The 12010-nt window shown below is 42.1% G+C and overlaps 1 protein-coding gene across 4 annotated transcripts in view; it reads left to right on the plus strand.

Moving 5' to 3' along the window:
* FLNA (filamin A) overlaps nucleotides 1–12010 on the plus strand; it is an 83506-nt gene that overhangs the window by 36751 nt on the left and 34745 nt on the right. For all 4 annotated transcript variants that reach the window (XM_063432679.1, XM_063432681.1, XM_063432680.1 and 1 more), the window contains exon 2: nucleotides 4908–5330. In XM_063432679.1, the coding sequence (XP_063288749.1) occupies nucleotides 4961–5330 (370 nt within the window). In that variant the 5' untranslated portion in view covers nucleotides 4908–4960. The remainder of the gene's footprint in view (nucleotides 1–4907; nucleotides 5331–12010) is intronic.

Consider the following 12010-nt stretch of genomic DNA (forward strand, 5'->3'; position numbering starts at 1 on the left):
AAGTATGCGAGCTGTTTCCTACGCAGAGGCATATTGATTAAGTCATTAATTTTACAGCAGGTGAATTCACATTTGGTCATATACATCGTGTGACTCTTACTATGCTAGTTTCTTGTATTATGTTCATGTAGTTATCTTGTGTTGACTGATTTATGCGGTTGCTTTATGTTAGTCTGTCTGTGCAGTTGTTCTGCGTAATTGCATTAAGTTTGTTGGTTTGTACAAATGTTTTATGTCAGTCAAGTTGTGCAAGTGCTTTATGTTGACTGGTTATGTAGTTACGTCATGTCATCAGTTCAGATAATTACCTTATGTTAGCTGGTTTATGCGGGTGTTTCAAGTTAACTAGTCTGTGTAGTTGCTGTGAGTTGGCTGGTATATGTGAATGCTGTACGCTAGCTGGTTTATGCAGATGCCTTATGTCAGTCAAGTTGTATGTTTGCTAAAGCGTAGTATTATACAGCAATCAGGCAATTAAGCTGGCATTATTAAAGCATGAAAAGCTTTAACTACGTACATATCTCCCCGTCTTTGCTGCTAGGACAGATGCTTATCAAGCTGTACTGCCCTGCACAATTTCAACTGGGGAAGCATTTAATAGTGAATAAAAAACATAACGTTAAGCTCTAACTTGTGGAATTAAGAAAGCAGTGTACACGCTTAACTAGGCAATCTAACGTTCCCTGAAGTATGTAAAGGGGCCTATATTTATGCTGTTTGAGAGGTAAATGCAAACGGTTAGTGCCTTATACTGTAAATATTCTTGCTGCACAGCCTTTAATTAGGTAGAGTGCATATGGGCTCCCCCAAGAAGGAGGGGCGAAAACAAAGCAGCAAAAACAAAGCAAAAAACAAAAGCAACCTTAATACAAAAATGTGAGTCACTTCGCTGGAGGGGGGCTAGATGGCGCCCGGTGCGAGGGCGCCAACCAGCCCGGAGTTCAGAACCTCCCAGGGCCTCTCTCCGGTTTTGCCTCACCATGTGGTACCTTTTCCAGTCCCCCAGGCATCCCCAGTCACAGAAGGTCCCCTTCCTCCCCCCCCCAATGCTGTCGAACGTGCCTGCGGTAAGGTCCACCATGCTGTGGGCACTCAGAGACCGCAGCTGTCCAGCGTCGTCCCCCCTGTAGAGTCCGCCAGGGCCTTAGTCTCCTGCACCTCCCCAGCACCGGTAAGGCCTCTTTGGAGCTCCAGCCTCGTCCTGCCTCACCCTCCTCCGGTCTCACACTTGGTGCCGGCACGCAGCCCTCCCGGTCACCGGTCCACCGAGTGGTCTGCGCACCCCAGCTCCACAGGGATCGCAGATTTGGGGGCATTTTCCCGGGCCACCACCAAACCTGAAAAACAGGGCCGGCTCCATGACGGTCGTTTCGCCGCCCAGGGGCGTCTAGTCGTGGGACCCGCTGTCCCGGGGGGCCGAGGTGCCCTGGTCTGGGTTTCCATTGTGAGCGTGGGGTGCCCTCCCCATCGCTTTTTATGCGCTGGGTGTCCGTCCACCATTTTGGCTTAGTGAGGGAGGACAACACTCACCGGATGGGCCTCCTCCTCCAGTCTCCGAAGCTCGGACTCTTGGGCCAGGATCACCTCCCCGGCCGTGAGGGAGGGGGAACGGGGCCGGATCCAACCCCCTGCATGCCTCTTGTGTATTGCGGTTCCCGCTCATGCGGCTTGTCCCAGGTTTTATGCGCTCCGTTAGCCGTGCCCGCCGGGTTTGTGCCGCAGCTCCCCGTTCTCTGGCTCCTCACCATCCGACCACCTGTCTTTTCCTCGGTTGGTTGGAGCGATTTCGGGTCCAATTGTGTTTTTTTAAAGCAGTTTGTAGCCGGAGCCAGCAAGGGTGGCTGCCGCTCGGCTCGGCGGCCCGGCCCCGCCCCCCTGAACACTTATTTGAATGCGCATACACATATGCACAAACAGATATATTAATATTATATAATTGATCCTATTGCCACAGATAACACAGTCATGTAACTCCTCCTACTGCGCCGTATAACTCCTCCCTATAACTGTTATCTCTCTCTCTCTCGTTACACCTCTCGTGCTAGTTCCAGATAGAAACCTTCGAAAATCTCTCGGTTTACACTAACATGGTTATTCAATAAAGTGAGAATTCAAAGTGATTCCAAAGCAAATTTAAAATGTAAGGCTAGAGCAGCCGAACTGAAAGCATTGTGGATTTAATGGATTTTTCCACATCAGCTATTTTGACCTTAAATTTGAACTTTAGAGAATAACCCTGAAGAATCTGTACAGTCGATGATCTGAATATTTGAGAACCTTAGAAATTGAGACCTAGACTTGTGCAAACAGCTCGAAGCGCTTTGTCCAAATCAAAAGTCTGGTAATCGCTGAATGAATCAATTCCGAGTCATTTACCTGTGAATTTGTCTGTGGAGTCTGCAGATCAGATCGATTCGGAATCATTTAATAGGAATTTGATTGGGATTAATCACTCCAAACTAAGTTTTACTCAAGTTTACTAAGCACTCGCTAACCTCGAAAACCTGCTCATTTAATCTGGGACCCTGCTTCTGTCTCATTCAGTTTGAATTCTGATAATCTGACCATTTACCCTAGGAATTCCTAAAATGTGTTTAAATCATAGAGGGGACTGTATGGTACAATAATGTATAAACCGATAAGTGTCTGTGCGTATTGCTGTCACCCAGCTAGAATGGAAGAGACAGATAGAGAGGCATTGCTGCATGGAGAGGGTGAGACACTGAACGGTTTATTCACTAAACTGGAGAGATTGTAAATCTGAATTGTACCTCGTTTCTGTCTTAACATGGTTCTCCATATTAATTCCATCTGCAAGATTTACTGGTTTACATAAAATAACTCATTATTGCACTACCTACTTTTACTGTATGCTGCAGCCACCCATGATGGATGGAGGGAGAAATGGATGGAGGAAGAAATGGATGGAGAGAGAATTGGATGGACGGATGGATGGATGGATAGAGTGAGGGAGGGGTGGATGGATGGATGGATGAATGTATGGAGAGAGAAATGGATGGAAGGATGGATGGATTGAAGAGGGAGGGGTGGATGGATGGATGGAGAGAGAAATTGATGGAGGGAGAAATGGTGGAGGGGTGGATGGATGGATGGATGAATGTATGGAGAGAGAATGGATGGAATGATGGATGGAATGAAGAGGGAGGGGTGGATGGATGGATGGAGAGAGAAATTGATGGAGGGATGGATGGATAGATGGATGGATTGAGGGAGGGACCAATAGATAAATACAGCATAGACATAAAAGATAGATGGAAGATAATGTGTATATAGATATAAAATTGTATTGATATAGTGCAGGGATAATGTGTGTGGATAGAGAGATAGATAGATAGATAGATAGATAGGTAGGTAGATAGATAGATAGATAGATAGATAGATAGATAGAGGGTTAGATAGATAGATAGATAGAGGGTTAGATAGATAGATAGACAGATAGAGGATTAGATAGATGGATAGATAGATAGATAGATAGAGGGTTAGATAGATAGACAGATAGAGGGATAGATAGATAGAGGGTTAGATAGATAGACAGATAGAGGGTTAGAAAGATAGATAGATAGATAGATAGATAGAGGGTTAGATAGATAGATAGATAGATACAGTAATAATGTATATAGCTATAGATGTATCTGATGTTGTGATAAAGCATATATATGGATGCACTGTATTGATCAGTATGTGTAATATTGTATATATTTATAGATCTATCATGTATTGATCAGTTGCTATTGATACTATATGTATCTGAAGATCTATATATTGATCAGTATGCGTAACACTCTATATATTGATCAGTTGCTATTGATGCTGTATAGATGTATATATTAATAGGTTTATGTGATATTGTCTATATATGTATATATCGATCAGTGTGTGTAATTCTATATTATTCATCAGTTGCTATTGATGCTGTATATATCGATCATTATGTGTGATATTATCTATAGATTGCTATGTTATCGATCAGTTGCTATTGATGCTGTATATATCGATCATTATGTGTGATATTATCTATAGATTGCTATGTTATCGATCGGTTGCTATTGATGCTGTATATATCGATCATTATGTGTGATATTATCTATAGATTGCTATGTTATTGATCAGTTGCTATTGATGCTGTATAGATGTATATATCGATCAGTATGTGTGATATTGTCTATATTATCGATCAGTATGTATAGTATTATCTATATTATCGATCAGTATGTGTGATATTATCTATATTATCGATCAGTATGTGTGATATTGTCTATATTATCGATCAGTATGTGTGATATTGTCTATCTTATCGATCAGTATGTGTGATATTGTCTATATTATTGATCAGCATGTGTGATATTATCTATATTATCGATCAGTATGTGTGATATTATCTATATTATCGATCAGTATGTGTGATATTATCTATATTATCGATCAGTATGTGTGATATTGTCTATATTATCGATCAGTATGTGTGATATTGTCTATCTTATCGATCAGTATGTGTGATATTGTCTATATTATTGATCAGCATGTGTGATATTGTCTATATTATCGATCAGTATGTATGGTATTATCTATATTATCGATCAGTTGCTATTGATGCTGTATATATGTATATATCGATCAGTATGTGTGATATTATCTATATTATCGATCAGTTTGTATGGTAGTATCTATATTATCGATCAGTATGTGTGATATTGTCTATATTATCGATCAGTATATATTATGTAATCTATATTATCGATCAGTTGCTATTGATGCTGTATATATGTATATATCGATCAGTATTTATAGTATTGTCTATATTATGGATCAGTATGTGTGATATTGTCTATATTATCGATCACTAAGTGTAACCCCGGTGTCTGACTGTCTTGCTCTGTGTGTTTAAGGCCGGCCTCCTCCTCCTCTCTCCAGACCCGCCTCTCCTCCTCCCAGCCATAAAATGAGCAGCGCCCACCCGAGGCTCACCCAGAGCGGAGCCGCAGCAGCCGGAGCAGTGCCCGGGGCGGACCCAGCAGACATGCCGGCCACCGAGAAGGACCTGGCGGAAGACGCGCCGTGGAAGAAGATCCAACAGAACACGTTCACCCGCTGGTGTAACGAGCATCTCAAATGTGTCAACAAGCGGATCGCCAACCTGCAGGCGGACCTGAGCGACGGCCTCCGCCTCATTGCCCTGCTCGAGGTGCTCAGCCAGAAGAAGATGTACCGTAAGTACAACCAGAGACCCACCTTCCGGCAGATGCAGCTGGAGAACGTGTCGGTGGCCCTGGAGTTCCTGGACCGGGAGAACATCAAGCTGGTCTCCATAGGTGAGCTGGGGGAGAGGGAGAGCGGGCACACGTGTCTTTACTGGGGGGTGTGTGGGTCCCTTTAATTCCATAAATTTGTACTGCACCATGCAATGTGTGGGAGATACTGTATAGAGTTCCCTTATAGAACGATGGAATAACACTTTGTATCACTTTAGAATGTTGGGGAATGTCAGGATCACTGTGACATATTCTGTCACTTTAATTCTCCAGTGCGTTCCATCCCTTGTAATAGAGTAAATCTGTTCTTTAATGGAATACGAGGGGGTGTATAGTCAGGTATAACTGTGTCCCTCTAGTTCTCACATTGTACTGCACCATGGAATGTGTTGGGGATAGTCCATCATTCTCATAGGTGGACATTCTATAGTAACTCCTTTCAGTATGGGGTATGTGAGGTGGGTGTGCAAGGTAAAGTGTCCCTTTAATTCTCCCTTTGTACTGCACCATGGGATGTGTTTGAGATATTCCATTACTCTCACTGGAGAAGTTTATAGAGCAACTCTGTTTCCTTATTGGGGTATGAGGGGGGAGGGGGGAGGGGGGAGGGGGATGCAAGTTAAAGTATCATTGTGACCTGTTCTGTGTGTCACTTTAATGTTTCAAACTTTCATCCCATTGCACTGCAACATGGAGTATGTTCTAGTATACTGATTGAATTTTTAGTTCTTCTCTAAACTGACCTCTTATGAGATGTTTAATACTGCATGTTAGCTGGCCTGTCTGTATTCTCCAATGCACGCATGCCCCCCCTTTATTACATGTACTGTATTGGAGTCTTATTTGGTCAATGCTTAACTCTTCTTTAAACTGGCGTATTACCCATCTGATTGTTCTCCTTTAGAGGTTTGTGTATATTTGGTAATCCAAGATGAGTTGTAATATTTTTATGTACTCTTGTCTCAGAAGCTAGCAGATTCCTGCAGTCTACAACTGATGGGAAAATGTGTTCTTTTTGTGTCTTTAAAGAAAGATAATCCCATAGTTTGCTTTCCATTGCTCTACAAAGTGAGGCTTTCTGTTTAACTTCTTAATGACCGGGAGTCTATCAGCTTCTATATCAGAATATGTCCTCTACCGTGAAGGAGTTAAAATGTTAGACTTCCATTGCCATCTGGGAGGACCTACAAACATTCAAGTGCCTGAATTGATTTAATAGGGCCCTTAATTTAACTTGCAAATTCATTCTGGATCTGAATGTTGATTCCTCTTAAAGGGAATCAATTTAATTGTATCATTGATTGTAATGTAGCCATGCCCCAAACTGGTATTCCTCTTATTTCAGGTGATAGGTGGCTTGTAGGCCAATAAAGGCCCTCCATCCTGGGTTTCCAGTAGCTATTCCTAAAATGGGACGGCATGTATTGTCCTACCCCTTCTAGGTGTTTAGCAGGGTCCCCACTTCTATTAACTCTCTCTGCACAAGATAAAGCAGATCAGTAAACCTCATCGTTTCACACAGGCCTACCACAGTGTTGATGGTTCCTCTTAATGTTTGGGTGTAACTACACCCTCTGCAGACACCTAACTGGTTTCTATGGCGACTGCATCAAATGACTCTCTGCAGCAGTTTTCACTATTCTCCTGCATCGCAGATCTTTCCTGGATAGAGGTCACTTCTCTTTAACTGAAGGTTGTTCTCTGAATAGTTGAAATTCTTCGGCTGTAAATTGCCCCAATATGGGTGGCTGAGGTCTTTCCCTACATGCTCCCAGCAGGCCTGTGGAATGTGGTTACCATAGTATTTCTTGAGGGTCACCTAAAATCAGGCATTTTGGGGCACGAATTCCACCCCCTCTTGTATCCACTTTGGTTAAGAGAGAAATTCTGAGATTAACTCACACAACCCCAACACATTGCAAGGATGTGTTGGAACTCCAAACTATGGTATTTTGTTTTCTCAGATCCTGCATTTGTCATCCTTTTTTAAATATTTTTTTTTTTTTAACATTAAATGACACTATTGACATGTTCCTCTTGGCTATGCATTTTAAGCTTGGGAGTGGTATCTGTTTCAAAATAACAAAGTATTTGCCTCCAGGAAATGCCCAAAAGCTCAAGCCCAACCCCAAATTCCTACTCCCTTTTTTATATTCTGTTTATGAATCATGGTCTGCAAAGCTCCGTGTTTCTTCGCCTCTAGCCTCTATCCCACGCCACTTCAACCCCTGGCTGTGTCTGTGCATAAAGGCTGCACTTCTACGTTTTTATTAATGGACAAGATTAATCAGAGCAGTGAAGGGTGGGTGGATTTGGGGAGTGTCTGGCTCCTCAGCTGGAACAAGGGCTCATAAAACAAGATGAGACAAGTGTCAGGATGGTGCCTGCAATTTAAATGTTGATTAACACTTTGAATGCTGGATGTTTCTGGCATGTCTTTCTTTTCCCATTGAAAGCGAAAAAACACGGTCAATTTGCAGTTCATGTGGATTTAGTTGCAAAAAAAATGAACCCATTAAGGTTATGATGTGCCATCTTAACTTAAGGGGGTTAATTCGATGCATCCATTGAAATCAATCTACAAAAAGAGGACCTCCCTCCACCCCTCCACTAAGAGGACGAATAACATTTTCTGCACCAGTAATTAAACTGCAGTTCTCCAAAGTCTGGCTCAGAGGAAGATTCTGGATACCCCATGCTATTAAACTGCAAGTCTTGTAAAGCTTAAAAAAAAGCATAATGGGAATTGCAGTCCCAAAACAGATGGGTTTACTTTTTTAACTCTGTTCTAAGTTAAAATGCCCCAAATCCTTTGAGTGCAGTAGATGGGCAGGGAGTTATGGGAGTCTTAGTCCAACATCTGGCGAGGTGGAGTTTGACAATGACAACCCTGTTCTAAGGCTCTAGAATTTAATCTATACTTGTTGTATGTATTCTATAGTAAAACCTGCATTGAATGTAACCTCTCCAGGGTTAACCAGTTATTACCGAGTATTTAAATACCCAGGACCCTTTCAGGACTGTTTTTCTGGATAAAACCTTTCTCTTCCAGTTCGAACATCTGTTTAATCCATTCCATACTCACGGCTACATCCTGGCTTTTTGTGCTTTGTGGCTGCAGGGGGTTACAATTTCCTGCGTTGTCACCCGTCATGTCCTGAGCTATGTTAGTGGTTGCCCAAGACTGCAGAGTATTTGTCAGCCTGTCTGCATTCTGAAAGAAACAGTTTACACGTTTAAATGACTGGCAGTACCACACCCAGTCATTCTCTAGAAACCACTACTTGAACAGTAAACTCTGTAGTGTGCAATAACGTTCTTGGAAACCTCAAGTAGCTGGGCCAGGGACCGCTCTAGATTTAACCCCCTGGCAAGCTCTGCAATGTTACCTGGGTCTATAATTTGCTCTGCAATAAGTCTATAATTTTTTTTTTTTGTGTTAAATTCTGCCTGTCTAGTGCTGGGAGCAATGTTCTCCTAATTCAAAGTTTATTTGGCTCTTTAACACTTCGAGTACATGAGTGCTTTAAGTGACGTATCAAACACATTTCAACAATGTATTTGGCCACCAGTATGGCCCTCAAAGCCTTTAAGGACTTGCAGCCTTAACAAAAGAACCCTGTTTTGTTGCAGAATTCTATTTACTTTTAGAGATCTTGGCCTACTGGCAACTAAAGGGTTACATCACAATTTTCTGAAATAGAAGGGTTTTTGCAAAGCTCTCATTCCTGGCCGTATAATTATAAAGTAGTACCCCGCATGGTCAGGAAGTCGGGTTTTCTTGGAACTGTGACCTCCTTGCTGCTGGAATTAAAACCCATTTGTATCAGACCTGACTTGCCAATATTTGGTTCCAGGCCCCAGCTGTCTCAAATGTTCCTTATTAACCAGTCTCTGCCAGCTGAACGGCCGGTTACTGGAGGAACTTGTTGGCACAACTGTATCTTTGGCATACTAGTAAAGTGTGCGTTTTGTGGAACATAGCGAAAAGTATATAAACATCAGTTTATTTAATTCTCTGAAAATGTCTTCACTTATCAACAAAACGATCAATAACACGTGAAGTTACCAGGCCACGAGGGGTCCACGGATTAACTGCAGATTTGATTCTTTGTGTTCAGTTCTGTACACGGAATTGGATTCTGTAAACACTTTGTCCCCAATTGCCCTGTGTGCTGACCCACCCCTATTGCTTGTCCTACACAGCGCTTCTATTAACCTCTTGTGCATCAGTGGTCTTAAAAAGGCCCTGCACAACCCCATCTGATACTCTTATGTTAATGTATCCCAAAATTGAGAGCCTGGCATTTTAACGGTCTGTCTGCATGTTTTATAGATGGCAAGAACACGGTGCCAGTCTAGAATGCCAGTTTAATATAGTTGTCCCTCTATCTGGCATAATTGGAAGGGACACTAGCTGCTGTGTAACATTGTAACTGTCTGCATCACCACTTTTAAAGATGCTTGGCCAGGTAAGGGTAGCATGGCATCATGGGAAATGTAGTTTATAAATACACACTGCCCTTATGGTCTTAAAAGATAACAGAATGGGTGCTCACGATTTTGGGAGTTTATGGTTAACTGTGAGGACACTTCATCGAAAACTTAAACAGTATCTTCCATATGCTGAATGTTCTAAAGTTAACACTTAAAGAAACATTTAATATGCAAATAATGGAATTTAATGAATTTCAGATTCCCCTGTTTGTAATCAAGCAGCTATTTCAAGTTGGGGCCTAGAAGCCCCTTCCCCATTATTGCTCAGTTGGCAGTGAAACCCTTTCCCACCCCCTCTCAGTGGCTCTGCTGTAGTGCCAGACTAGGGTTTTTATACACCAGAGGCTCTTGGCAGTTTTTCAAGTGCAGCAGCTGCCGAATAATCTGCTGAGTGGGTCGTTTTTATTCCAATGTCATGGCAACTGTAGTCTCTGGCGTCCTCTTCCTCCCCAGTCTGGACCCACAAGCAGCCTGACCAGAAGGCTGTGCTCCACCCAGCAGGAAACCCCACTTGCTATCAATATTGGCAAGAAATGTCAAAACCTCTTCTACCAGCTTCTTGGGTTTATTTCTCAAAACCCGAACTGGCAGCCATACTGCCAATCAGATACACTCCTATCACCCTGATAAAGCTGAAATATTAAGTATAATGGGATTTTGTAGTTCAATATATAGAACACTAGCTGCTTTGTTAAAAAATGTTGCACTACTTAGCAGTGCTACTTGGTGGTAATAGGAATTGCAAAATACTTTTTTTTTTTTTTTTTTTTCTCCCCCCCCCCCCAAGGCAGATTGCTGCTATACACATTGAATCGTCTGTTTTTGAGCTACTGGCTAATGACACTGTTGGAGTCATCCTCTTGTGCTTAACATGCTACCACCATGCCATGATTGGACTTAACATGATAGTCTATAGCTGTGGTGGCTTTTTGTGTAATAAATCTGGTTGCCTCTCATGATGTCCATCACTGTACCTGATGTCCAAATTGATAACTTAAAGGGACACTATAGCTACCAAAACAACTTTTAGTTTAATGAAGCAGTTTTGGTGTACATATCTCGCCCCTGCAGTCACACTGCTAAATTCTCTGCCATTTAGGAGTTAAATCGCTCTGTTTATACAGCTCTAGTCACACCTCTGATCCTGACTCATGCAGCCGCCCTAAATACTTCCTGTGAATAGCCTGCTAGAGTCTGCAGCAACTACCTGTGTGAATAAACTCAATTCAGAGTATGAGATGATAACTTCTAAAGTAAACACACTGCTTTGTGTTTTGGTTTTTCTCCATCATGGAGGCTGTGTGAGGCACAGCCTGGACACTTGTGGTTAGGGCTGCATAACAGTTAATTAACTTCTAAATGGTAGATAATTGAACTGTGACACTGCAGGATAACACCAGGGATAACCCGATATAACTAACTTTTCCAGAGCTGATGCCAATACAGATGATCTGTGGCACTTCACGCAGATTGATGATAACCAGTGCCGATATTCTGTAATGTTTTCATTTTTGCATAAGCACCACAATTTCTTCCCAAAATGGCATTAAACAAACACGCTTGCAGCAATCACTCCTATCACTGTCAGCCAACCCTGTACATTACTGTAGATCACTTACTGTCTCGTTTCCCTACATGTGGGAACTCACAGGGAGGGGTGACGTGAGGTCATGACACAGTGCCTCTTTGGATGGCAGCCGGAGTTTCTGTATTTATAAGATTGCGTGCAGTGACAAAGAGGTGATAACGTTATCAGGAATATTGCTAAATTACAAGGTCAATACAACAATCTGCTCAAACTGTCTATCCCCAATCTTTACACCAAAACAACTGCATTAACATGGTTATTGTGTTGCTGCTTTGTGTCCCTTTTAACCCCTTAAGGACACATGACGTGTCTGACACGTCATGATTCCCTTTTATTCCAGAAGTTTGGTCCTTAAGGGGTTAAAGCAAAGTAGCCAAACTAGGAAAATTCAACAATGCATTAGTTTGGCTACTTTTTTCTTTTTTTTTTTTGTACTACATTTGAAAATTCACTTTAAATTCCCAACAATGGTCATGTTACAGGTCACCAACTAAAGGACTTGCATTTAAACACTCGATTGGTATCTTGGTCTCCGGGCCTATGGTACTGTAGAACACTGCATAAACATGTGCATGGGAAAAACACTGCAATAACAAGAAAATCGAATGCTGCTAGCAGAAGCAATTAAACTTAATGCTATTTTGTGATGTATTAG

This window comes from Pelobates fuscus, chromosome 9 (genome assembly GCF_036172605.1).
Source record: "Pelobates fuscus isolate aPelFus1 chromosome 9, aPelFus1.pri, whole genome shotgun sequence".
Lineage (NCBI taxonomy): Eukaryota > Metazoa > Chordata > Amphibia > Anura > Pelobatidae > Pelobates > Pelobates fuscus.